Source organism: Ammospiza caudacuta, chromosome 3 (assembly GCF_027887145.1).
Source record: "Ammospiza caudacuta isolate bAmmCau1 chromosome 3, bAmmCau1.pri, whole genome shotgun sequence".
NCBI classification, from domain to species: Eukaryota; Metazoa; Chordata; class Aves; order Passeriformes; family Passerellidae; genus Ammospiza; species Ammospiza caudacuta.
This window is the reverse complement of record NC_080595.1, coordinates 108,768,326-108,796,273: the sequence shown is the minus strand read 5'-3', so window position 1 is coordinate 108,796,273 and position 27,948 is coordinate 108,768,326. Positions and strand designations below refer to the sequence as shown.

The 27,948-nt window shown below is 35.1% G+C and overlaps 1 protein-coding gene across 1 annotated transcript in view; it reads left to right on the top strand.

The window, feature by feature from the left end:
- Window positions 1-27,948, top strand: part of ASCC3 (activating signal cointegrator 1 complex subunit 3) — a 251,434-nt gene that overhangs the window by 194,621 nt on the left and 28,865 nt on the right. Inside the window, exons 31-36 of the mRNA XM_058801018.1 lie at window positions 734-871; window positions 976-1,096; window positions 4,552-4,684; window positions 7,283-7,408; window positions 16,286-16,397; window positions 16,664-16,798. Coding sequence (XP_058657001.1) covers window positions 734-871; window positions 976-1,096; window positions 4,552-4,684; window positions 7,283-7,408; window positions 16,286-16,397; window positions 16,664-16,798 — 765 coding nt within the window. The remainder of the gene's footprint in view (window positions 1-733; window positions 872-975; window positions 1,097-4,551; window positions 4,685-7,282; window positions 7,409-16,285; window positions 16,398-16,663; window positions 16,799-27,948) is intronic.

The following is a 27,948-nucleotide window of genomic DNA, read 5'->3' as shown; positions in this document are numbered from 1 at the left end:
ATTAAAATTACAGTAGTAAAAAGCATCCCAAGAGCCATTGACATCAGATTTGAAATAATTAGTAATAATAATAAAAATAGCTTTTTATCTGAATTTCTGAAAGTTTCAAATGAACACACTGAATAGAGGTTGGATTCCACTGAGTTTGAGTCTATAAGTTACAAACTCACACTCAAACAAATTTTTCAAATTAATTTGCATTTCAGCCTGTAAATAGAAATCTTTCTATTTTTCATTTTGATGAATAATAAATGCAAAATTATCAAACTGGGGAATAATGTTCAATGTTCTAATGTTCAAAGGCATTAGAGAGAGCCAAATATATTTTTCATGACTGTTATTATGTTACTGGTTGCAGGGATTTGCTATGTTTTTATACCAGTCCTAACCCCTTTGATACTAGGGATTGCATTAAACAAACACAGAACAGAATGCACAGTATTTGCCAGACCTGTCAAGATATTTTCAGCATTTTCATTTCCTTGTCTGTGTTACTTAGCATGTCAATAAAGTCATGGGCATTTTCTATTCCACCCCCATTGTTAATATAGTATTATTTTAGACAAATCCAGTCTTTTCAGGGACTGAAGAAGGCTCTGATTTCCTGCTTGTATAAACAGCATAAAGCAAATTATCATTCCTACAAAAACAAAAAACTAAAGATAAGAAACCAAAAAGTTTAAAATTTCTTAGTCATCTGTTTTAAAGCATGCAATTATTATTTCTGTTACAGATGAATGACATTATAGTCACAGTTAGAGATTCAAATCTGAAGCTGACACTTGCTTTTGGAATAGGCATGCACCATGCAGGTCTGCATGAAAGGGACAGGAAAACTGTGGAAGAATTATTTGTGAACTGCAAAATCCAGGTACACATGTTCTTTTTGAATCCTGCTGTAATGAGTTTTACATGGAATTTTAAAAGTTGGCTTTTTGTTACATATACCTCATTAATCTTTCTATTTTGTCTTAGGTTCTTATTGCCACAAGCACATTAGCTTGGGGTGTAAATTTTCCAGCTCATTTAGTAATTGTTAAAGGAACAGAATACTACGATGGAAAAACAAGGCGTTATGTGGATTATCCCATTACAGGTACTCACATAAATTATGGAAATATTCAAATCCTAAAAATGTATTTCAAGCATATGCAAATGACCTCAATTATTTAGTAACTGAATTTGGATAAAGACTAAGATAATGAGGTAAGGGTTTTTTTCTTTGTTTAATGCAAGTTGTAAGAGAACTCTTAAGATTTTCTGCTGTAATGAAAGTGTTTCTGTTTCACGCATCTTTTTTCATGCTAAACTCCTTTAATGTGTATCACCCAAAATAGACATTAAACAATTAAAGGGACAGTATAAAGCCTCGTCTCTAGGCTTTATATCTAGTTAACTAGGTAATTGTTTAAAAGGAACTTTTCAAGCATTGAGGTTTTTTTCATTTCTTAAACCTTTTCTAAATAGAAACAAATCTTTAACAGTAAACTTAGCCATGGTTTGAAATGCATCAGTTGAATCACACATGTATGAGAAAATAAAATGTATATATAGTCACTTAGTAGTAAATGAAAAACCTTAACTGGCCTGGTATCTTAAGTGATATAAGGGATACTTCAGAAATAAGCAGCTAAATTAAATATTTGAATTTCTGGCTTGATACAGACTTTTGTTGCTTTCTGGCTCCAGTAAACTCCAGTTTTCATAAACAGTTCTGCAGTGTTTTTAACAAGCTGAAGAAAGTGAACCATGGAAGAACTTTTTTTAGAGTTCAGACAGGGAGAATATTTGTCTGGATGGTACTAAGTTTGAAGAATGAGGACAAGCTAAATTTATTCCAGGTTTCCTGTTCTGTTTTCCCTTTCTCTTTTCTGAAGAGAAAGTTTATTATTAAATGCTCCTATTCTACGCTAGTGATGCGTACACCTAAGGACAATCTAAATGGTATTTGTTAGGTAAATACAGAGCTTGCATCTTTTTAGCCATGCGCTGTCTTTTCACTGAGAGAAGTTTAGTAACACAAAAAAAAGCTCAAACTGAAAATACTACCGGGGTTACTTCTTCAAGTAACCCATCATAGAGCTTAATTTAGTGGTTAGTGCTCTGCAGGAAACTTGGGATCAATTTCCAGACCAAACTCTCTTTTTCAAAGGTTCTGGTCTGAGCTGGGATCTCAGCCATGCACACTTGTATTTTGTGGCAGCCCTTGGCTGATGTGAACTCACTGAGAGCAGAGTCTGCCGCGAGGTCGAGTCGCGCTCGTGCCGACCGGGGAGCGGCGGCGATCGTTCATTGCTGAATGGGGAAAAGCGGCAAGGGAAGCAACCAAGGGAAGCTTTAAATTTTGTGTTGAATCCATGGCACTGTCAGAAATCAGTAATAGAGAAAATAATGTATTTAGAGGAAATCAGAGACTCAATAAACAGTGCAGACTTACTATGCTGTTGTAGGAATCTTGCACAAGTCCACACAAAGGCTTCAGGGAATGCTGATACTTTCATTCTTTATTACCCTTTTTAATTCAGGTAACTTCAACACTCGGTGTTGTTCAGTTTCTGAATTTTCAGTAAGACTTAGGGCAGGGGAGGGGATGGATGGAATACCACCATCTGTGATGGAAGCATTCAGATTTTGTTGTCTGCACTGCAACAGAAAATGCAGATTCCTTATTTTATGAAGAAACATGTGGTGTGGTTTGCCTAAAGCATTTTTATTTTTAACTTTCTAGAGAGTATTTATGCATCTGGAACTTCCATGGATAGGTAGTACAGTTTTGCTGCAGCAATAAAATGAAAATGTAATTAATTTCTTCCTGAAATACTTCCAAAAGTTTCGCAGTACTGTCTTTAATGCTGCCCTCAAGTTATACCTTCAGTGTTCCATCATGATGTTACTTGGCTTCTCCCTACTGAAGTTACCTTTCTGTGTCAGGAATGCATTTGGCTACAAGAAAACAGCTGAGGGCAGAATGAATCATTCTGGAGTGTACAGCAATTTCAAAATAAGCAAGAATGCTTCTTTGAGTGAAGTCAGAGGTTTTGGGGAGGACTTTGTCTCAGTTAACAGTCATTTATTTAGTCAGCCAGTTGGATCATATTTAATATTTCAGAACTTAAGTCCAGTGGTTAAAAGCAGCCAAGCAACATACAGTCAGTAAAGAAAATATTGAGTTTGGATAACTACATAGTGGATGTTGGCAAAAATAATTTCCTGACACTTTTTGCTAAGTCCATTTCCTATATGGTATTATGCACAATTTAATTCACCACACAGAATAGCAAGAGATTGTTCCATCACCCTCCTGTGCACACAACTATTCAGAAGCAGCAGATTTAAACTAGTTTCATTTTACATCCTAATGTCACTCCTAAGCTAACAAAAGGAATAAACTGATAAAAAACATTGCTTTCTCTACACAAGTCAGTACACAAGTGAAAATGTGTTACTAAAATCTCACAATTGGGCTGTCTGTTTCTCCTGTTGTGGTTCAGTTGATGTAGCCCATTCTTTACTTTCTGGATTTTCCTTCCTCAACAGAGCTTTGGGCCAAAAGCTTCCTGATTATTAACTCAAATAAATCACTTCAAAATGCCAGGTGCTGCAAGGCACATACTGGGCAGGTGTAATAGAGCTCATACAAAATACATAAAACATTAAAACTTGTAAAATAAAGATATAAAACTTATGTATTGCTTTCCACTGTTTCTTCTAAGTTAAATAGCAGTTGCAGGTACCAGAAGGATTCAGAGCCATGGTGAATGAGGCACAAAGCTACCTATGCAGATGCACTTCTCAAATGAAGAGAAAACTAACAAATACATGATAAGCATGCTTGTCCTTGGGGGCAGGTAGCAAGTTGAGCATATTTCGCATAAACTAGTATTTTCAATGTTTACACAAGTCCTTAATTAGTATTTACAAGTTATGGTGTGTAGGTAATATGTCTGAACCAGCTTTTCAATCTGTATATTATGATGTGATGTAAGGACAACATGCAATATGAAACCATCTCGACTCCAGTGCTAATAACTAATATAACTTAAGTGGTAAATATAAAACTGTGCTCAGTAATTAGAAGTTGCCTATGCCATTTTATCTCTAAAGTAGTCAAAACCTAGGAAATCATATCTAGCAGAAAAGCCTACATGAGGAACTTGTGTAAGTGTGAAGTCAAGTATTTGAAAATTAGGAAATGATAGACAATTGTCATTGTAGCCTTCATGAGTTCTCTTATTCATCATCCTTAATTGCATGTAATAAAATGAGGGATGGATGAGAAATGGAAGGAGTGTAAAGATAATTTATATTAGACATAATCCTAGATTCCATTGCAATGGGTAGTCTTTAAGTACACAAGAAGATTGTCTCTGACAGAAAGAAGTTCATCATAACTATCTGAGATGGAAAAGAAACCTACAAGTGTCAAAGCCAATAGGGCATACAAAGCCAAAGTAATGCAAAAAACCTATATTGTACATTATGCAGACCTAAATATATTTTTTTATACATCCAAACAAATATTTGGTTTACATATTATTGTCTCTCTGGCAGATGTGCTTCAGATGATGGGGCGTGCTGGCAGACCACAGTTTGATGACCAAGGAAAAGCTGTCATTCTGGTTCATGATATTAAGAAAGACTTCTACAAAAAATTCCTTTATGAACCTTTCCCAGTGGAATCAAGGTAAAGATAAAGCAATCAGAAAAGCTGATCAAACTATGAGCAGTACTATAAATGAGGGATAGAGGACATGACAACAAAATTCCTGTGCTGGATAAGTCCTAAATACTGGGGTCAAGAGGAAGATAATTCAAAAAAAGAAATTATCCATCTTTATGTAGAAAAATTCTTTCTTCCATGAGTTTTGAAGCACTGCTGAGCTCATCACTCCATTAATACCACAAGTCCCTGTCCATTTAGGGGTGTTGTCTCAGACATGTGAAAGCACAAACTGTTCTTCAAGGGCAGTGTTTAGGACAACTATCCATGATCCTCAAAATCCTCTTCAAAATTCTGTGGCAAGTTACTAGTAGAAAAAAAAGGTGAGTTTATAGCACTTTTAAACCTAGAATATTTTATCATTATAGATAACACATTCTTAAAAATCTCAAAAGTTCTAAAAGTTCAAAGTTCAAGTTTACATGGTGTAAACTCTTACTAATACAGTTTTAACATATCTTTCCCTATAAAATTGCAATATTATTGTGAGAAGTGTAGAAACAGCACCTTTTTGTCCTTTTTGTAGCCTCTTGGAACCTAGCTGATGCAAAGTTTGCTGTCCAGCATAATCTAATTTGTGCCTTGATTTTGATATTTTAACTTAGTTGTTCAATGAGAAGCTAAACTGGTTACATTGGTCTCCTGCAGAGGAATGTTTCATGGAGCAGTGCTCAGAGATCTAATAAAGCATGAACATTACTGAAAGCTTTTCTCAGTGGCAAAGAATTCACAGTATTGTTCTCCTAAGGAAAATTTATCCCTCAACATAAGTGATAATGGGACCTCTATCTGGTCCCATTATCTGGAGTTTCTGCTCAGGAAACTTGTTGGAGTTTGAGAGTGCAGTCCACCTTTGAACTGTAGTTGAAATGGGCTGGTGTATTTGGAACTTAATTTCTGTGGTGCACAGACAGACATGCAGTTTTTGCAAACAAAGAATGTGGAAACATACACTTCATTTCCTTAGGAAACCACACATTTTTTAACATAGAAGTTGCACTTAGCACATAAGTCTAGGAGTTGAGCGTCTTCAAAATAATAGCTAATGAGTGAAAAGAGTGGTGTGATTAAAATGTTGATGATATATCCAGACTGCATGGCATTAGCATAAACTAAGAAATATCTCTATTCCTTGGGATGTGGTGTTTCTAAAGAAAGAAAAATATCTTCCTTATAACAGTAGTAATCACACCTTTGTTCATGTTTGGAAGACTATAAATACTCTAAATTACTAATAACTCCATTTGTGGTTTTGTATTTACTTTGTAATTCTGATATATTCCATCTTTCGTTATAAAAAAAGAATATTTGATAAATTTTCATATGAAGAGTCACATATTAATATCAATCTTGTTAAGTTCTCTGTACATTGTAAACCACATAACTTAGGTTTGTCTTGGCCTCTTTAATGATCAAGTATTTCATATCTTCAAAGGGATACTGGTTGGGATTTTTGGGGGGTTTTTAGTTTTGGAATGCTTTCCCATCTGTTTTACCAAAGAGCAGATTTATTAGCTTTGTGTAGTATTTCCAATTTGTAAAAGTAAACTTCATAGTTTTTTAATTAACATTTTTTCTAAAAGCCATTGTTTACATATTTAAGTCTTGATCACTGAACACATAAGAGTCTTTGTGCTCTCCCTGATTATGGGCCTGAAACACAGCAAATTAGAAACAAAAGAAAATCCAGAAATCCATTTCTGTGGAATAGCAGTTGAATCATCTGTCCAGCTTCTGTTGGACAATCTGTGCAGAATGCCTGCAGTTCTGACCCTTAGAAGCATGCAGTCACCAGCACAGAGCAGTAAAACAGCTACTCATGCCAGATTATTCTTTACTTTTAGCAACAGGAAAAGAACACTGGGAGAAAAAAAAGGATATAATACAAGAAAAATTAAGTTGAACTTTAAGGATATTTGCTATTCTCTGATTGAACTCTAGCCAGGCATGATCTCATTAGATACTCTAATGGAGGTCTTTGTTCTGTTTAATGACTGAGTATTTTATTTTTTAAGAATCATTTTAATGTGTTTTTTTTATTCGGTTTCTGGGTAAAAGTAGCTGCTCTTATTCTTTTTTTTTTTGTTTTTTTTTTTTGGATGAAGATGAGGCAAAATCCGGGGGAAGCAGTTTTGATGTAATTTTAATAGCCCTGAAGTATTTGTCAAGTATTAGCTAAGCTATTGCCACTGTTTCATTTCCTGTTTGTCTTTCCATATGATTCTCTATTGGATTAAATCAGCATGATCATATGGTCAACATACAATATTCAGAAGTTACCACTGAGTAGCTCCATCTGAATATGTTCCATGAATGATTTAAACTTGTGCATTCTTGGTCCAATCAAAAAATAATTTGAGCTTCATTCCACTATCATGTAAAGAAGATGACTGACCTTGCAATTACATTCCTCCTTCTTCCCCTCTTCCCTTTTACTGGAAGATAAATATATAATATTTTCAGATTAAAGTAATAAACCTTTTGATGGGCAGCTCTACAAAATATATTACCTGTCTTTGTGATTGTAAAGTCAGCTAAATCCTTTTGTTTCCTGTTCTTCAGCTTGTTAGAGGTGCTGGCTGACCACTTGAATGCTGAAATTGCTGCTGGGACTATTACATCTAAGCAGGATGCAATGGATTACATCACCTGGACTTACTTCTTCCGTCGACTTATAATGAACCCAACGTGAGTACACAATATAAAGGCAATTTCATCTCAAGGTAGCTTGAGGTTAGAGTTGATCCAAAGGTGATCTGTTTGCTGTTGGAGCCTAGAAATACTTAACAGTCTCCAGTGCAGGAGCATTGCTGGCCCACATGTGGATTAAAACTTGTGAGCACATATTTTTATAAATTTTACTCTAAATATAAATGCATTTTTTGGCAGATAACTTTACAACTTAGTTACAGCAATAAAATAACCTTATTGAGAGGGCTACATCAGCATCCCTAAAATAAAATTCCAGATTATCACATTCCTTCAGATATTATATTTATAATGCAATACCTTTTTTTTAGCTACCACATTGATATATTCTGCTCAGTTTTCTTTAGAAAATTTATTAAGACTTGGATTTTCCTAATAAATGAGAGAATAACTATCAGCTGTTTCTCTGTGATAACGTTTGCTTTCATTAGGGTACCCTGGTGAAACCATGTGTGCAATATTTTCAGTGATTGCTATCATCCTGCCTAGCTCCAGCTGGTATGCAGATCATTCTGAGCTGTTCCACCAGTATAGCCTGCCTTTGCCACAAGGCTGTTTTGGGTAAATAGTGTGTTACCTGTCATGTGATCATTCACCCACTGAAATAATGTGGCAAATAAAGAATTAACCATTTAGATCACGAAATATTTCTAGATGTACTCCAGTGTGTTGTGCTTCTGAAGTCATGTTAATGTCCATAGCATTTGGCCAGATTTTCTGCCAGGTACTTTATGGGCAAGTGCTGCTGGGACCCTGCAGGTGATAAAATAATTTCCTTTAATCCTTTTTAAGTCTTTTATTAGTTTTTAGTTCTGTATCTAGTCCTATGCTGAGAATTCTCCTTTTTGAGAAACAAAAAATGCAGAGCATTAGAACTGTAAACTAAAGAAAGCATTTTAAATTTTGTTACTTCGTAAGTGATACAATGCATACAGTTATGGCAAGGGTATTTCTGAGAGTTAAATTATGATTTTTTAAAATGTTATATTTTCTACTTTTTGTGTATAAAGAATAAATACTATTCCTTTAAGATGTCTTGCTCTTGAATTGCTTTGGTAAAGTGCTGTAGTTGATTTGGTTTTGGTAAGCTTTGATCATGTGGTATCTGTGGTAGGTATATTTTTTTAAGACACAGCATGTAGGCCAAAGGTAAGTGTGGAATACAGAAATATTGTTTGATTTAATCAGAAATCTCTTCCCAATATAAAAGAAGATTTCCACTTTAGTATGAGGTTGACATGTTGACTGCTGGGAGTCTTGCATTGGAACACCACACACACAGGTTGGAACAGTTGACAAGTTGAGCTCTTTATCCACACAGGTACTCAGCATTCCTTCTGTACTCAGTCATGCAGGGAAAAAAAAATAAGGATATTATTTACTCTGTCAAACAGTTTGTCATGTCATTTCTAGATGCCAAGCACAAATGTAATGGATGTGCACAAATTCCATTCTTTGACATGATTACAGTCTTAAGTTTCATCTAAAGTTACTAAACTTAGTTAGAAGTTTTCCTGGACCTGCTATCTGTGGTATTTTCAGACCTTCTTAAAACCAAGCAAGCAGTTCAAGCGTGGTCAGTGTTTGAATGAGATACATCCAAGGAAAACTGAAGAGTTTTACAAAGAGAAGTCAGTGATTGTTGAGATAACTCTGAATAAGTTGTATTATGGTAATGGAGTTTTACTGTGCCATAAAAGAGCATATGAAATGATTGATATTATCAAACAAAAAATATTTGTGGCTCTTAATATTCCAAAGATTTTACCATTTGGGTTTTGTTGTGGTTTTATTTTTTTTTCAAAAGAATAGAAACACAATTTCAGGTTTTTGGTCTAGATGGTTATGCAATACTCATTCCTTGTCACTTGACAGAAGTGCTCTTTATTCTGTCCTGCCCCAAATTTTGTTGACTTTCTCTCCACTGTGAAACAAGACCTATTTTCCAGACAGCAGGTGATTGTACCTTAGTGGTGAATAAGTAATTCCCATATGCATGATTAGTAAAATGCCTTGGGATTTATTGGCATAAAAGTCATTGCATGTGATGCTGTAAATCCCCAAAATAATGGGCCTAGATCATGTGCAGAAGATTTATATTCTCATTTATTGCCAGTTTTAGCTACTTGTATATTAAAGCTGCATAAACAAACATAGGATTGTCCCATCCTATTCCAATCCAGTATCATAAAATGCCTTACTGAATGCCTGCAATTTGTACTGTTGAAGTAATGGTAATCTACCTTTGTTGTGGGATAGAGATCCAAGTATCATTTTCCTCTAAGTATACAGGTTTCTTCTAAACATGAAGTCATCCTGAAAGTTTTCCTAGCAAACTTGAGATAATTTGTTAAACTTCTAATGGTAATTGCTTTAATGATGTGGAAAATCATTGCATGTTAAAATACCCCTTTTCATCAAACCATTGTAATTTTCTTGTTTGATAAACCCCTGCCTCTCAAGCTCTGTGGAATGGGTTATAACTGTCTAGATAAGAGGTGTAATGGAGCTGTTGCTTTGGGGAAGGAGGGTGGCTGAGTGCTAGTTTTTTTCAGATGCATCACAGCTAGTCACGCTTGTCCTGTTTGGGAGATCACACATGAATGATAGGGGTGGTCCAAATGAAACGATTATCAAAGTGTTTCAGTCTCCATATCCAGAGTTTTTTCCCTGTTCTTCCCTTCCCTGAAAACAGTTAATCCTAAGTACAGAGCTCTTCACAGTTTCTGTACTACTCCAGCCAAGAAGTGCAACATGCACTCCTTTCCACATGGAGCTGTAGTCTCTGTGTTCTTTACTTAGGCAAGGTTATATCACACACATCAGCAAAGGGCTCTGTTCTTTGCAAGGGGCTACTTTGACAGGCCCATCCATCTCCATTCCTTGGCTGAAATGCCTTGGGTATTTCATTCTTTTACCCTTATAAAAGATTATAATTGTGACTTTCTATAAAAGAATGTCTATGAGAAACATTTTCTGTAAATCAGGTTATGATGTTTTCCAGATACATGTGCAGTAAAAGAGAAATAGAAATTTACAACACATGTAAAGTTAAGCAGAATCAGATTTCATTTGGAAAGTTAATTTTTAGATATCCTAAGAGCACACATCACATCACTATTAAAATGTGTGTGGCTATTTATGTATTTATATATGAGAGTGCCTCTGTGTACATGTGCACACTTACAAAACCAGTTTATATGTAAATTCATTGTGAAAACCTGAAAAAAGATATTTTATTATTTCATTCTGAGAATTATTATTATTATTATTAAGAGGTTTTTTTCCCTTCATATTAGTTTTTTTGAGTGAATGAATAATACAGCATAAATTATAGTCTCAGACTGATGATGCCCTTATCATACATTTATGTTTTACTTTAAATTTCATTTTCTCATTATGATTAGCTGAGCATGTGAATAAAACATATGAATACAAATTATGATTATATACTGGTCCAGTATATTTTCTGCTATTATGATGCCAGGTAATATCATGGTAGAAGTTAGTCAGAATGAAATACCTATGTATTTTGGTGACATAATCACAGTTATTCAGAATTTTAGTGTTAATTTGTAAGTGTGTCAGAAAGGAGATCACTGAAGTTAAATTAGCTTAGATTAAAAAATAAAATGGAAAATTTTTACAGTAGCTAAACTAACAGAAGGTAGAATGTGCAAGTATATTGTACTGCAGTGATTATTAATAACCTTATTTTCAATTGGTGAACAGATATTTCACAAAGGATTTTGCCAAAGGACTTTTCCTTTTACAGTGACATTTAGACCTATATGCATGTGCTGATATATATGCATGTATATATATTTAATAAATTACAGCTATAGGCATTACTATGAATGTAATAACAAGAGTTTCTTCTTTGGAATTATTAGGGTCACAGTGATGTGAAAAGTACAGGATTGTAGTTCACAGTATAGTTTTACCAAATATTCATACAAATAAAGGTTTGCTGAATCTGTCAGTCAGGGAAGCCCCAGGCTGCTGAGTATTTGAGCTGCCTCCTGCTTCCCTGTCTGCTGCAATTTTAGGTGAGAATACAAAGCTGAAGACTCCACATCTCTCCATCCAGAAAGAAAATTCACATAATTTTCTTCCTATTCTTGGATATGATTTACATGTAAAAATTATTTGTTGGAATATATGGCATGAAAAAGAAAAATCTTATCAGTATGTGAGTAAATTTATGTTTGGCTATGACCTCTCATCTCTCATGAATGCATCTTGGGAGATAAACTATCTTGCAAATAATTAGAAGCACTGATGTGGGGGTAAATACTTTGCTGATATCAGAGAAATTGAACTTAGTTTTGTTCCTCTTAAATGACCACAATGTGCAGTATACTAAAAACCGATTAAAGGTAGCAATGTATCTGTTTCTCCCACCTGGCATACTCAAAGATATGGATACAGGAAAACATGATAGAGGTAAAATACAGGGTGGCATTACTGTCTGCAGCATTTGTGCACTCTGCAATGCCTTTTTGCAGCCCAGTCACGGACTACAGAGTCAGTCAGTAATGCCTTAACAACAGAAGTGGGTTGGTACTTAAGGTCATATCTCTCTCTAGCTATGAAGATTCATCAGTTGTGCCATATACTCTGTACCATTTCCATGGTGCTGTTTGGAGATGGCAGCTGCTGGAGCTGATGAAAGTAAATATAAATGATGACTGCAGTAAAGATTACTATCTGTGCTCCCCCATACTTGTTATTAACAAAATTTTGCTTTCAGAACTGTAAAATCTCAGAAAGCACACCTTCTTGCTATCCGGTGTATGCTGTGGATTTGCTGTTTTGTGCATTTGTTCATTGCATTTGACCTACTGACTAGCGAGGTTCTTCTTTAATATTTTTTGGCTGACTCTTGTCACCGATTTTCATTATGTGTGTCACTATTACCACCGTATAATCTGAACATAAAAAACATGGTGCTGTAACAAATGACTCCGCAGCATTGACAGTTATAGCAGGACCATTTCAAGGCTGATGAAAAATTTCCCAGAGAGATCTCAGGTCAGGTTTACATAAGCTAAACAGGAAATGATTGCCACCATTCACATTAAATCCTAAATGTTTTGTGTAACTTCATCTGCATTTTATGTTCCTGCACGTCTCTCTGTCTCTCTCAGCTGATGAAATTCCACACTTCTTAGATTAGAGAAATAAGTTCATGTTTCACAGTTTGTTGTTCTTGCTAACCTCTACAAGTTTTTGGGATTTAAAATATGTTATTTAATAGACAATAAAAAGTTCCTTCAGCTTTTGATTGTTTAAATTTTACATACTTTGTAAATTTTTATGATACCTAGGGGTTTGTTACTGCTTTTTCCCTATGGACTACTAATGGAAGTTAGCCTGTCTAGCCCATGTGCTAGATGCTGTTAGGATAAAACTGCCTTTGACTTTCACACCTCTCAGGGGACGAGTAATTGTTGTGTTCAAACAGCCTGTAATTGTGATCCCGCTGGCTTTCTCAGTACGCTTCTGGCTATTAGAATCATTAAACAACTCAGCACCTGTTAACAGCATTGTAAATATTCAACCCTGCTTGTGTGCAGGTTGAGTCCAATATAGGAGAAGGCTTACAGAGCCCAGCCTCATAAATTAGAGCTTCTGACAAGTCAATTATTGTGAAACTGGGCTTCACTGTGAAATAAATGAAATGGTGTGCTGATAAAAAGGTAGGCTGTCTGTTTATAGCAAAGGGGAACTAATGACTAGATGATTCAATGCAGTGAGCATGAAACTGCATTGTTTTTATTCTTTATCTGTAATTAAATCGTTAGGCAATATAGCTTCATAGAGGAACTCACGTATTATGCAGTTTTTATACTTGGAACATACCAACATGCAGAATTCGACTTGCATTTATTCCTGAGCATTGAAATCTAATGTCATGATACCTCTGTTTTCACTAATAATTTTAACAGTCTTTCAAGATGAATGGCTTTGATTTTTATTAGAGGAAAATGTGCTGAATGACCAAGAAGCTCCTGTGGGTGTGCTCAAAATTATATCTGCCTCATTACAGACAGTAGTTAAAACATACTGGTACCACTTCACTCAAGATTACAAACCATTTAAGATTTTTCTTTACATTGTTTTATTTCCACTAGTGAGCTACATATTCATTCCTTTAACTTCAAGTTACAAAGCAGTACATTTAAAATTCACAAAAAAATTCAAAATATATTATAAATTCCTCTGTGACGATGACTTCAGTTAACTGCAGTGAAATACTGCAAATTAGGCAGAGAATAAGAGCACAAACCTGTTTGAATTGGTGTCTTAAATTACATTCTCATGAAAGAATTTCAGTGTATTGCCCATGTTCCTTTTTTTTTGTTTTATCAGTATTCATCATGAGTGTCATGGTACTGCAAATAAAGGTGCTGAAATTATATGGTGGAAGTCTGAATACCGTGACAACAAAGTGCCTTAATTACAAGCATTTCAGAAGTATTCTATTCAATTTAGAGAACTAATAATGAATCATTAATGGTTTAGGAGTATAAAATAGAAATTCTTTTTCACCTCCTTAAACAACTTATTTAGCTACTTTGCTCAATTATTTTCAGAAGGTAAACAAAACTTGACAAAGTAATTCCTGCTAATAACCAGAAAATAAATATGATTGGTGATGTCAGGCAAATAAAATGGGCGGGTAGAAATTTTGACCATTTTGTATTATCCCTGTATCACTTAATTTAAAAGGACACTCATGAAATTCAGGTTGCATCAAAAACACTATTAGAATAATTTTTCAACAAATGAGTTTTCTTTGCATGAGGCTGATAATATATGGCTGGCTACTACTTAAAATGTGTGAGTCAGTACAAATAGTTTGGTTTGGTTTTGGACAGTAGGTGTGGTGTAAGTTTTTCAGATCATCTCAGCATGAACCATATAAAAAGTCACAGAGTTGAATATTCCACTGCCATGTATCTGTGCTTTATTGTTGTCTCATGTAGCTGGCTGGTATCAGAACACATTTTTTAAAACTTTTTCTTTTGATAGTACTGGTTTACTCCAACTTTACCCAATTATAAGTGAACATTCAAAGCTTCAGAGAATTAATCCCATAATTTGGAGTTAATAGCAAGAGGAAAATATCTGGACATTGTAATACTGCTATTTAGCATTCAGGCTTTTTCAGTTATGCTGCTGCTATTTAAAGAGATGTATGGTAAAAACTTTGTTTAAGAAAATAATCATGCAAATCAGATTATGTAAATTAAACAGTTACATAAGGACATTTGTTGCTTATAAAATTTGATTCCATCTTTTGAAATCTGCAAACAGCAGCATTACAGTAAATTATGTAGAATTTAACTCAGAGAATGGGATTCATCTGCCCAAATATAACATCCACAACTGAACTGGTTGTCTAAAGTTTTCTTTTTTTAATCAGTGATTACATTTCACCTCATCCTGAAGTAGATATTTAAAATACTTGAGATGAATAGCATTCTGCAGGTGCACATTTCTTTCCAGTGACAGTGAAAGGAGTTTAAAAAAACAAACTCAGGTGCAGCAGTAACTTTGTAAAATTGGCTAAAATGAATCTCAGTATGCTCTTTTGCCGCCTGTTGTTCACCTCCACAAAATAGCACTGAAAGAACCCACTCTCAATTACAGTGGGGTTATTTCAAGTGGGAATGCTGAGTACAAGATCCTAACAATGGTAAATTTTAGTAAAGCAAGGCAGGTAGAACAAAGAAGCATCTTTCATCATTGCATAATTTCAGTAGTGTATTTCTGTCACAGTATTTGACAGAATTAAATGAGCAATGACTACCTTTTTTGTCCTGCTTTTTAACAATTCAATAAATAATCAGATTTTATGTTTGTTTTAATTCTGCTTTGATATTGTGTGGTTTAATTACTCTGCTTAAATTCAAAATTTTAAAACTTTCTAAGCATGCTCATTACTAATTGAACCTAATTGTTGCTTTCAGATCTGGTGCCTTTGCTGAATCTAGGGACACAAGTGCTTACTGCATTTCTATCTAGAGTAAAAGTTCTCACTGAAATCATGTTGGTTTATATGAGTAAAATCTAATTATACCCCTCCAGCTGTACAGTTAAAGAGTGCAAACTTCAGTCACTGTGTCTTTTTTATATACTAACATAAAAAGAAAATATATTTTGGCCCACTTTATAAGCATTTTCCCTTCATACAGAGAACTAAGCCATTGTGATTATATAGTTTACCTAAACATTTTGTCTCACAGCGAACATGTGAAGGAACCACATTAACAAATACCATATTCCTTTTTTTAGCAATTCTAACTTTGAGAATAAAATGTCACAGAAATATAACAGCAAACACCAACATTTGGATTGGTATAAGTTTACTTTTTCAGGAGATGTCACTACATGCCTAGTTTTACTTTCAGAGTTGCAGGATGTAAGGACAGATGCTCTCCTGGGTGGGTGTTCTACCTTCATCTTGATGTTAAAATACTGTGCCTTGTGTCAGCATTGCTTGTTTACTTTCTTATCAGGAAAGAGTACCTGTGAAAGCAGGAAAATTTTCCCACTAATAAAATAGAGTCAGTCCAGTTCTGTTTGTATCAAACTTTCTATTAATAGATGGACCAATTGCCATCTTTCATATGCTTGTCTTATGTTGATTACTCCCACAAACATTTAAGAATCATGGATTTCTTGTTGATCTTTATAAAGGTCTGTGCTTAATTGTTTAATATGGATATTTGCTGTTTCATGTGTATGCTATAGAAGCCTTGAAGGCTTTCCTAGAAGACACTGTTGTTAAAAATCTTCAGACTGTAAAAAATATTCATGCAATGCATCTGCTCTCATTTTATCTAGTTACTATAACTTGGATGATGTGAGCCATGACACTATGAATAAGTACCTCTCAAGCCTTGTTGAGAAATCCCTGTTTGATTTGGAAGGCTCCTACTGCATTGAAGTTGGGGAGGTAAGACTAATCTGTGCCTTACAGGATTCAGTGAGATACACACTCCTAGGAGCTGTGAACAGCAAGACGCTGTTCATCACACTCCTTGATGGGACACGTTAGTCTGTCAGACTTAGGTTGAAAACTCTTGTGGCTAAATTATAATTCTAAATTGTTTTTTGTGTTCTCTCTTAAAAGTAGTCTGAACATGTTTCACAGTTGTGTAGGAGCATGTTACAGTGAACCACTTGGGAGCTCTGTGTTTGATTCCTCTCCTCTTGTCACAGGACAATCGCAGCATCGAGCCGCTGGTGTACGGCCGTATCGCCTCCTATTACTACTTGAAACATCCAACAATTGGGATGTTCAAGGACCAGCTGAAACCTGAAAGCAATATTGAAGAACTGCTCTTAATTCTGACAGTAAGTGCTGATATTTCTTAAAAATACATTTTTTTTTACTCTTGAAAACACAAGTATTTGAAAAAGAACATGCAAAATAAAGAAGAGCCTTTCTCCCCAATCTCTAACTTGGTTTTTTATTGTTTTGAGAAACATACCTGAATAATTTTTTATGTTTAAAATGTTTCATCTTATCAGTACATCAAAATTACTTTATACACTTCCTTCTCTTCTAATATCCCTTTATAATGTGCAGGATCTATACAAATCTGATATTTGTCTTTCCTGAGTTGAGTGTATTATTAAATGCCATGGGAATGATGCTTACACTAAATCTGTAGCAGGACCATCACTTTGTCCTGGGACAATCTGGAAGATACGGCAGCTTTAAGGGGTAGAGGAAACCTGTGAGGAACACCTCTTTCCTAAAACGTCTGCTTTCCCTTTTCCCAGCCACTTCCCAGTCCCTGAGGTGACAACCTGCAATAACAGCATCCCCACAGTCGGTCTAGAGGCTGTTTAACAGAGAAGTGCAATGCCAGGCCAAAGACACTGTGTATGATGCACTGTGTTAGTATTACATTCTCACCACAAAAAAATCAAGGTTTACTCCATTTTCCTTTTTAAGTACTTACATAGTTACAACTGCAGATTTTCGTTTTTCAACATCGTGTAATTCTACTTCTACAAATATATTTCAAAACAAGAAGTGCCTGAATATTATCCAGGAGAACTTATTTCTACCTCTATATGATTATAGTCTCTGTTACATTAAATACAATCTACAAGTGGCCTAAGTTCAGTAATATTCTGATTTCTAAGTGTTACCTTCAAAATTTGAAGTCCTGTCTTACAGTATTTATATATCTTACTTTTGTATTAATTATTGTTTCGGCATGCTGCCAAAATTTCTCTGACGAGAAATACAGGAAGTTAAAATACTGCTATTTAACAGTTTGAAACTGAACAAAACCTGATCAGCATTTTATGAGACTAGGAAAACCACTTTTCTAGTACAGAGACTTTTCTTCCTGATAAATTTAAAGCACCTGCTGCAAACATTCAGAGTGTTACAGCTCAGAAATAAAGGCCACAATAATCTTTTGTAATGGAAACTGTTAGACAGCCTAAACAGGGGAATTGCTATCACTGACCCTGAGGTATCTGTTGTTCTGCTGCCAGAAAACATTGCAATTACACTAGATGAAATTCAGTGTGTTCAGGTGAATTCAGAATGGTAATCTGCAATATCTAGATATGCTGTGTGTAAAACAACTGAAATTTTAAGAAGAAATACCCACATGTGAACAGAAGTTAACTAATAAAATGTTGAGTATTCAAGAAGAGTGCTTTACTCCAGCTGCTGTCTCTTTAAAATGTCTCTCCAGTGAAAATTTTCTGCATCTAGACATGTCAGGATTTTTTTCTTCTGACAAATTTTGTAAAGAAAGTTTGAGAATATTAGCAGAGTTAGCATTTCATAACACTGCCTTAGCTGATGAGCAGAATATGGAACAGGAATGATGGAAGAAGAACATAGTGCTGCCTGTTTGAATTTGTCTATTTGAACTGTGTGCATTCATGAATTGCAAAAGTAACTGGCAAATATTCTATTGTAGATAAAACTTAGGACCCTAATGTTGGGTAGAGATTGTAAAATTGTAAGTTCATTAATCTTGCTTTAATTTTTTTTTATATTTTTTATTTCATGATAATAAAGTTCTGGAAGTTATCCATTTACAATCTCAAGAGGAATGAGACTAAAAATGAAATTGCTTAGGGGTCAAAATGAGCCATATGTATCAGTTTTAAAGATGAAAAGGATTTATGAGTGCTGGATGCCATTAGAGCTGACAGCTCTTGCTTACTTTTTATGTGGATGTTGATTCTCATAATTGCTAGTGGAACTGCTATTCTGCCTCGTTGAAGGTGCAAAATGAAAGGTTTTTTCAATCTGATGTAGTGTTGAAAAGAAATGCCATTTCAACAGTTACTGCCAGGGATGTTTTTCCCCCTAAACACTGCGCATTAATGAGTTTTATAATTACAGCAGTTGCTTCACACCTCTATTGTTAACCAATGACATTACATCTGCCTCACTCCACTGCTGCCCTCCTCCTTCTTATTGAAGCATTTAGCAGTTTTGGCAATAGGGAATTGCATGGCATGGGGTAAGTAGTCTAATTAGGTATAAGTGAAAACCCTGAGGGAAAAGGATGTTTAAAAATAATTTGAAGAATCTCTTAATGATGCTGAAACTGAAAGCTGTAGCTATAGTACAAAAAGGCCTGTTACCATTACAAAATTAATTATAATTGTGATTATTCTGCTGATCACTGTGTTAAAGTTTCAAATTTTGGACTGTGTTATTTAAGAATAACTATCCAAGCATTTCTCATGCAGTTGCAGGATTTCATAGATTATTAGTTGGAGTTTTAACTAAGCTTGCAAACCTTTAGATATTTACAAGTTCCTGATGTACCTAAGGAAGGCAGAAGTGAACAATTAGAAGAAAGCAAATCCTGATTTTGATTTTTCACGTGCGATATATATACCAAATATATAATTAACTTGGAGAGCAGCAAAACTTTGTTCAAAACAAACCGTGGAAAAAAAAGCAAGATTTTGTTCAAGAGTTCAGAAATTTAGGATTGTATTAAGGGGATTAAATCTGAGTTTTATTAAGGGATTTTGAGTTTCAGATTGATATTTTTGCATGCCGAATGGAAGTGGTTAAAATTCAGGGTTGATCACCAGTGAATGATCAAGGAATCTTTATAACTCACGTGAAAAAGTAGTTGTGAGTCATCCAGTTTCTAGTGTTAGTGGATCTCTCAAAAAAGTCACATAATAGTAGGATTTGTTTTCACTTAGTGGAAGACCACTCATAGTCTCCTCCAGTATCTGTTCTTTTCTCTGTTTTTATTTTACCTATTCTTTTTGATCATCTGCCAGAATTTTACAAGATCAAATGAATTTTTTTCCCATTCTGGTGTAGGGGTTGAGTATTCATAACGTGAACATGGCACATGGGAACAGCCCAACAGTAATGTTGGAAATATGCAGTAATAAGTGATTCAGATAGGTGGGTGAAAATCCCCTCGTGGTTTCCCTGCTCCTCTCAGTGAATCTGTACCCGAGATGTTTGAGCTGTCTTGGGTTTGCAGTTAGCAGGTGGAACTTCACATTCAGTTATTTTTGTCACTGCCTTGTGCTAGTAGACTGGGATTTTTTTTTCTGAGAGAAAATGTTTGATGTTTTTCCATAGAGCTTTCTTTAAACCTTTCCTCACCGTGCTTAGGCAGTGGTAATCCAAATGAGCTTAATCACTGTTGAGTTATGGTGCTTCTTGCATTAACTATTATTGATGAGAAAGTGTTCATGAATTATTACTGACAGGCTGGATTTCCCTGAGGTGCCTAAAGACTGTTTCCTTTAATTCTGAGAGTTAGGTGCAGAGATTAAAGAGGTCTAGGTAAAAAACAATTATAGATACTTTAGGGTAATTCTTGTCTTTTTCTGCACAAATGTTTTTAAAATCAAATAGCAGTTTGTTGTACCTTGAGGAAGGAAAGTCTGTCTTTCTGATTGATCAGGGCTGTGACACCTACAACCACTAGTTTCATGATTTTTGGTGATATTTAACTTATGTTATTATCTGGTTCATATTTACAGAGCAAAAAATTTGTCATACCTGTCTATAGCAGACAGTAAAGGGGAGAACATCATTCCCATTTTTCATCTCTTGTTTTAGCTACATGTTGTCCCTGATTACTTTTTCTTTTTTTTAAATTCTGCATAGAAAAGAGAACTGGTTGGTTTTCTTGTGCCTACTGCTGTCTTTCATGTAAACTGTTAATAAGAAAGAGGGGTTTTTCTTAGAAAAGGGAGCTTAGAGAGAGAATATGATATTTTTGTTATAGTGGGGCATCCGTGTCTGTCTCTCTGTGATACAAACATGGACACAGAAGTTTGGTCTCCATGTGCCTCTTCTCATTATTTCTTTCTGAAAATAGATATGGTGACACTGGCTTGTATTAGACTGAGTAATTTGGAACTCAGCAGAAAATCTGTCATTGTTGGAGTCAGAAGGTAGAAGGAGGAAGTTTATGAAACAGGCACTCTCCATTCAAGATACATAGATAGCAAATGAGTAGAGTTATTAATGCCTTATCTGTCTTTCATTATCTGGTAGGTATTTGTACTATGAGAACCCAGATAACTCAATTAACCTGTAGCTTTATTTCCTCTTCATCATTGTTGGCAATTTCTCTTCCAGCCAGGGAAATATGCAATTCCTTGAGAGTATTTACACTCTCAGTCTAAAATAATTTTATTTCTGTATGGGGATTCTGTTGCTGATTTGGTCTCCTGTGAAGGGGCCACAAAGGTTTTTGACTCAGTGATAAACCATCTTTTCAACAGGTCTCCAGTCAAACGCCAGGGAAGGAGGAATTAATGCCTCACAAAAATACTGTCAGAAAAAGAAGCTGATGTGATCTGTTTCGTTTACTATTTTCCCTGCAAGCCATAGCAGAAACATTGCTTTTAGGAATTTTTAAGATATTATATAAAACTGAGTCTCTGTTCTTCAGTCATTTCAGAAGAAAATCAAATCACTCTTCCTAAGTCAGTCAGTGTTTACAGTTAGTGTAAAATTACATTTGCATTTAATTTAGAAGAAAGTAAAGGTGCTACTATGATTTTCTTCCAGGCATAAAAGCACAGCAAAACTATATTAATTAAGTTATTCTTTTTGAATATGGCATTTCAGTGTCAATAATTGAAGTATTTTGTAATATAAAGTTTAAAAATTTATGTCAGATGGAAAGCAATTTATTATATGCTAGCCTTTAAAGAACTTCCATGTCTGATTTCACATCTTTGGTACACTCAACAATGTGAACATCAATGCTGTGGCCTCAGCCATTATTCATATTTTAGTTGTAGAAGAAATATTTTTGTATATTTTTAACAGAAGAAAGCTGTTACCTCTTACAATTAAATCTTTCCTTTACAGTAAATCTGTACCCAGGACTGTTCAATACATAAAGTTCATCCTAAACACAGACATTTCCTGGATAATTGACTTAATTTTTGAACAGTCCATATTCTCTGGATTTTAACATGTTAAAGCATTTGAGCTTCAGCTCCCACTTGAATCATCTAGATGGTATCCGTGTGTTTAATAGTTTAAATTTTTTAATTATGTAAAGGTTAATGAAAATAAAACAAAATATGACCGCATTTCAATAGCATCTGAATTCCATCTATATCCAGTATATTCAAAAATATCTTGTACTTAGCAGAAAAAGTACTTATATGGATACTCGCACATTTAATTAGTCTTGATTTTTCTCTAGTTCCAGTAGATGGAGCAGTTTTTAATGTTGCTGTAGTAATTGAATTTAGTAATTTTTTCCTAACATCATGTCAACTGTTTCCTGGTCTTCTTTTTCCAAATTATTGTTTGAGCTTTAGTTTGAAAGCATAATATGCTGGCTTCCTTTCCAGGAAAGCACAGTCCATTAGTAAATCAAGGTAACAATGCCCACCAGTGACAGCTAACTCAACATGGCCTGAGTCTTCCATTTTTATGGTGTCAATAAGAAAGAATTACAGTCAATACCAGAATATACAAATCTTTTCCATCTCCAGTATGCATGAATTTCTAACCTCCAATTTACAGGTCTCCTTTTTTCCCCATCCAATCTTCTTATTTAATTTCTGTCATCATATGCCTGTTAAAAAAAAAATACCAAGAAAAAAACCACCAAACCACCAAAAAAACTAACCACAGCAAACTGAAGCAATAATCACAAAAGCTAAATTAAAACAAAAACTGTTGTCATTGATATAGTATATAAATATATATATATTTTTATATATATATCATATATATATAAAATTTTTTTTTCAGGTTTTTTGTTTTATTTGCTCTGATTGCAGTTCAGCATCCAAGGGAAAAACTTTTGAAAGTGTATATACTATGGTAGTAGAAAGCAGTAGCCTCAGGCTGTATCCCCATTTCAAACACCTGCTTCAATAACCATTTCTGTCAGAAAAATGAAGAAATAAATTCCTTTACCAGGATGCAGTTATAGCAGCAAAGCACTCATGTATAACAATGGAAAGTATTCTGAGAGCCAGGAGACAGAAGTTCTGTCCTGGTCTGGTGAACATTGGCTGCCATCTGTGGCAAATCAGTGTTTGCCCATGGTAGAAGCAAGTTCAGTGATAGCAAGCTTGGCTTAGCTGACTGCTCAAAGCTGCAGTTCAGCCATGGACCACTTATTTGTTTGTCTCTTTTAGCACAAACAGGTTTTACTTACTGCTTGACAGATTGTAGCCACCATCATGCAAGGTTTTAAAATATGCAGAGTTGTGTGCATGCAACGTGTTCATACAGGAAATGGAATGGCTTTTTTCAGCAGTCATGTCATGTGGCTGTATATTTTCAAATAGACAATATATGTGTTGAAATACTGTTTGTGTTTGTTGGAGCAGAACTGAAGTTCTCAACAGCATCTTTATTATGGTAAGCTGAATGGTTTAGCATCTGTAAGGCTGCTTTGAGCAATGGCTGTGTGTTCTCAGCTCCCAAACGCTCCAGCAGGAAGCCTTACAAGCTCAGTTTGTATTTAGCAAGTCAGTTCAAGTTTACCTGCTTTATTCCTCCCAGTTTGTAATTGAGGCAGGATAAGCAAATTCAGGCTTTCTGCACTCTGCAGTTCTTTTGTCAAAATTGGCTTCTAGAGAATGCCAAGTTGTAACAGTTAACAACAATATTGATAACTTTGTTTTCATAGAATGCAATTCACTTAGTGACACCAACTGAGCCATAGACACTGCTGTTTAAAGGCACAAAAATACTTTTTTCTGTCAGCATAGAAAATATTGCTTGTAAAACTCTTAAGAAGGAGGATAACATTGTAGCTTGTGCTCTGATTTGAACAGAAATTTCAGCATAAGGATTGGTTTGGCTGAAATGATTACATCATACAAGATTGATATCCAGCATATATTGTTCCTTTAGCATAGTAGTTAAAGGAAAAAAAAAGAACATAAGAGGATTACTGATCAGTCATTAATGAAGTATCTGACACTTGTATTTTCCTATTTGCATTTAGATTCTTTCTTTGTCTCATTTTCTTTTTATTTTTGTTCCTGATGGGGGTCTGTCTGGCTTCAGAAATTGAATTTTACTTTAAATCTTGATGTTATATATTATCAGAGATGAACTTTTAAGAAATCAACCTGTCCTATTTAGAAATATTTAAGAAATAGCCTTCTCCAATTGCCTAATATTTACAAGATGTTTTATTTCACAGCTACTTAGGGAGGCTACCTGTAATGTTAGAAGAAATTGCAGAGGGATTTTTGCTACCAAAAAGCCTTAGGATTTTAAAAAATCTGAAAGTGTTTGAAAAAAATTGTATATATATTTGGAAATTTCTCGTGCGATAAGAAGGTTGCTTCTAGAGAACAAATTGCACATTTTCTGCACCTCTGCAACTTAATAAATGTAAGACAGGCATCAAGCAAAATATTAGAATTTATGTATGGGAAAATTGTCAATGCATGCACTTTTATTACTACTTTTTACTGGGGTAGTGCTCAAATTCAGCTTTCCTTAATTTACAGTAGGCCATTGTCCTCTTTCCATGGAAGAGTCAAATCAGACATCACCAATTTGATTGGGTTGCCCACATTCCAATTTCCACTTCCTCCTCCTTTCCTTTCTGTCATCCAGTAGAAAAGAGTAGCAAGCCAGCAGAGATTACTTGAACTACTTGTTTTCAGAAAGAGAAAATATCTCAAATCTTTTATGGAGTGAGAAAATAGCTAAAATTCCTCTCACAACAGGCCTCTGAAATGTTTCTCCAGGCAGGATGTCACCATGCTTGCTTACAAAATGAGTGCATAAATGTCTCTTGACAAAAGATTTTTAGGTACAACTGAGGCATACAGTATTAGGAAATTTTATTTTAAACATATTAAATCATTGAATGCACAGTATTTTGTAGGTTAAGGAGATTAATTTCAACTGGTTTATCATTCACTTAAGACAACAAGCAATTATAAACAATGTGATGTGTAGATAAGAGATTATTTTTTCTTTTATATATGATTGTCCTAATTTACTATATGCAGTCATATAAGATGCTAATTTTTAATACTTCTTTAGCTATAAGAATGCATGTTTGCTCTCTCTTGATTCACACAGAACAGATGGATGCTTGACTGCCTGCTAATCCACAGCTGGAATGGTTTCAGCGGTTTCCACGTTGCTGGGTTAGAGTGGCTTTTCTAGTGGACTGAGAGGGCAGCAAGAGAGGGATATCATTATTCATCAGTATCCCAGTGGGATCGCTGCCAGCAGAGATTAATTTTTTCTGTTATGCTTGTAAAACAAGCTCAGGTGGAGTCTCTAATCCTCAGGGCACGGGTGGCAGATCAAGGAAGATGCTACAAAGCTAGTTAATTTTCAGATTCTAGGGGAAACAGAAGCTCTGTTAGATGTATAAATACATGATTGCAAATTTAAGTAGCTCAAATCCAAATGGGATCTTCCTACACATCTGGTCCTGAAAATCTCTGTTTTCTTTGTCTTTTAAAAGAAGTTCTTAAAACTTTATGCCAGAGGCAAAATATCTTCAACTCTCTTAATCATCAGTTATCGTTCCACTTTTTTTAAATACAAATCTTACAGTGTATTTTACATGGCTCTTTATTTACATGTAGGCAAGTGTAGGGACACTGTCTGTGTAGGAACACTGAGTTTACAGTGTTTTCACAAATTTGTGTGCAGTGACAACCACCAAGAAAAATTACCACTTGCCATTGAAAAAGGATTAGATTTGCCTTAGTAATGCATGGTACATCCTATTTTGGTAATGGCATGTCCTGTTAAGGTCCACTGTGGTACAAGGGCATTCTTCCCATGTTATTCTTGGTATCAGACCTGTTGTCATTTGTAACAGAAATGTTGATAGAACTCAAATTAAGCATCCCAAAAAAATCACAAGTTGTCTATTTGTATAATAGACTTCACATATTTTTCCTTTACTGACTTTTTTGTTTCCTCAGTAATTACCCTTCTTTCTCACTCTTGTAATTACCAGTGGTTTCCATCTATGTATTTCCTTGTAGCTCTTGAGTTGTTCAAAACATTGGGTTAGATTTTCAGGCAATGTTAATTCACATAGTTACGCTGAAATGAATGGAGATGTGCCAGTTTTTATCAGCAGGGAACTACCCTTATTGAAATTTACTTGCAACAGCTGTCATTTCCTCTTAGAGTTGTGGGTTTTTATTATTATATTAAACTATTTTCATTTAAAAGTGCTCAGAGTGAGACCAGTAGCATTGGCTTGCTGAAAAGACATTGTGCATGTAGGCACCTTCCAAGTTTCCCATATATTTCTGCCAGTTTGTATTGTTCCTCTGTTATTCTGGGCTTGAGCCTCTCTTGAGCACAGGCTGCTACTCATTTCACCACATGATGACAGGTATTCACGCCTGTGAACTTTTTATTCCCTTTTGTCTCTGGCCACATAGTAGTCTAGATCCGGAATTTAATCCTGTACAAAAATGCAGCAGTGTGCATTTGTGGCTCCCCACTAGGGGACCTGCCACAGGTCAGCAGATTTGAAATCTGGTTTTCAGCACACAGAGCTTTTACAGCTTGCATTAACATATACAGTAAGTAGGGGCCCCGTTTCACATCAAGAATTAGTAGTGCTCGCTCCTGTCCCCATGCGGAGTGGCATTAACTCAGTGCAGGGATCTGTTAACTTCTTCCCTGGCTCTGGGCTCTGCACTGAAAGATCCCAATGGAGGATCAAAGCCAAAGATGGAAAGTGACTGATCGCTTTCCCAGGGAAAGCTGTGTGCCAGGATTTGCTATTCCAGTTTTTATTGCTATCATCATCTCAGCCAGCAGTTGGGCCAGCTGATTCAGCCAAGCTCAATTTCAAAATGCGGACAGACTTCCAAATGGATCTCAAGTGGAGTTCTTGTGACAATGAGACTTTTGAATGTATACTCGGAGAGATTTTCCCAGTTTCCTGTTAGCAGATTACTGAGTTCATGCACTGAAAAGCTGTTCTGTAGTAGTGCAATACAATTCATTTCAGTAGAGCCAAAACCAGTCAATTTTAAATCTTTTCTATAATATGACTTGAGATTGCAGGGAAAGTAAGCTGTGGCTCACTGCCCCATCTAGGTTTTAAGATGAAAAAAATAGAGCATGATAACACATTCAAAATGTGCAGGTTTGAAGCATTCTCATGAGAAATAATCAGAAAAATCAGGCATTTTGGAGAGGCAAAATCTCTAATATACCATTTACAGCAATAAAATGTAGTAATTCTCTCACATTATGAAAATTTATTTTATAAATGGAATTCCATTTATATTTATTTGCTGTGGTCAAAGTATCTTATTCTAGGTGAATAATGTGTATTCAGTACCAGATGTTTGCTCTTCTTTTTGTCCTAATTTAGTCTTCTTCTGCATTTATTTTTTCGTAAACTGTGCAAGTATTACGGAAATGCTTATGAGCAATAATTTCACTTGAAAACCTAAGAGCGAACTAAGGCCACATCTATGGAAGTTGTACGGGCTTAATACTATGAAAGTACCTATACATTCAAGGAAAATGTATTTTTAGGATTGGTTTTATTAGGACTGGCCAGAAAAAGTAGGACTGAATTATGACTGTGGTAATAACCTTCATGAAATAAGGAATGTGAGAGGTAGGACTTAAAATCATGAATTAATTCCTTGTTGTAATGTTTTAGTAAAGTATGTAACTTAAATAGGAAAATTTCCTGAAATAGAATGGTTCTATAAGGATATTATTAGTAAGAAAATTACAGTGATTGTATTATCTATTACTGTATCTTCCCCTACACTGAAACTCAGCTTCTCTAGTATGCTTAGGAAGCTAGAGAAAAAAAAGGAAAATCAACTTTCCAGTTAGTATAGAAGTCCTAAGAGCTTCTTTCCCTTGTCAAATCATGGTTACTTTATAATAATCCTCCCCCTCCTATATGTTAGCATGCTTGCACATTATTTTATGAACTCCATGCTGAAGCAGAGGTCTGTAATTTAACTTTGTAGTTTAGAAGTTCCCAGATCTGCCAGGTCACTCTCTGCTACTGGTA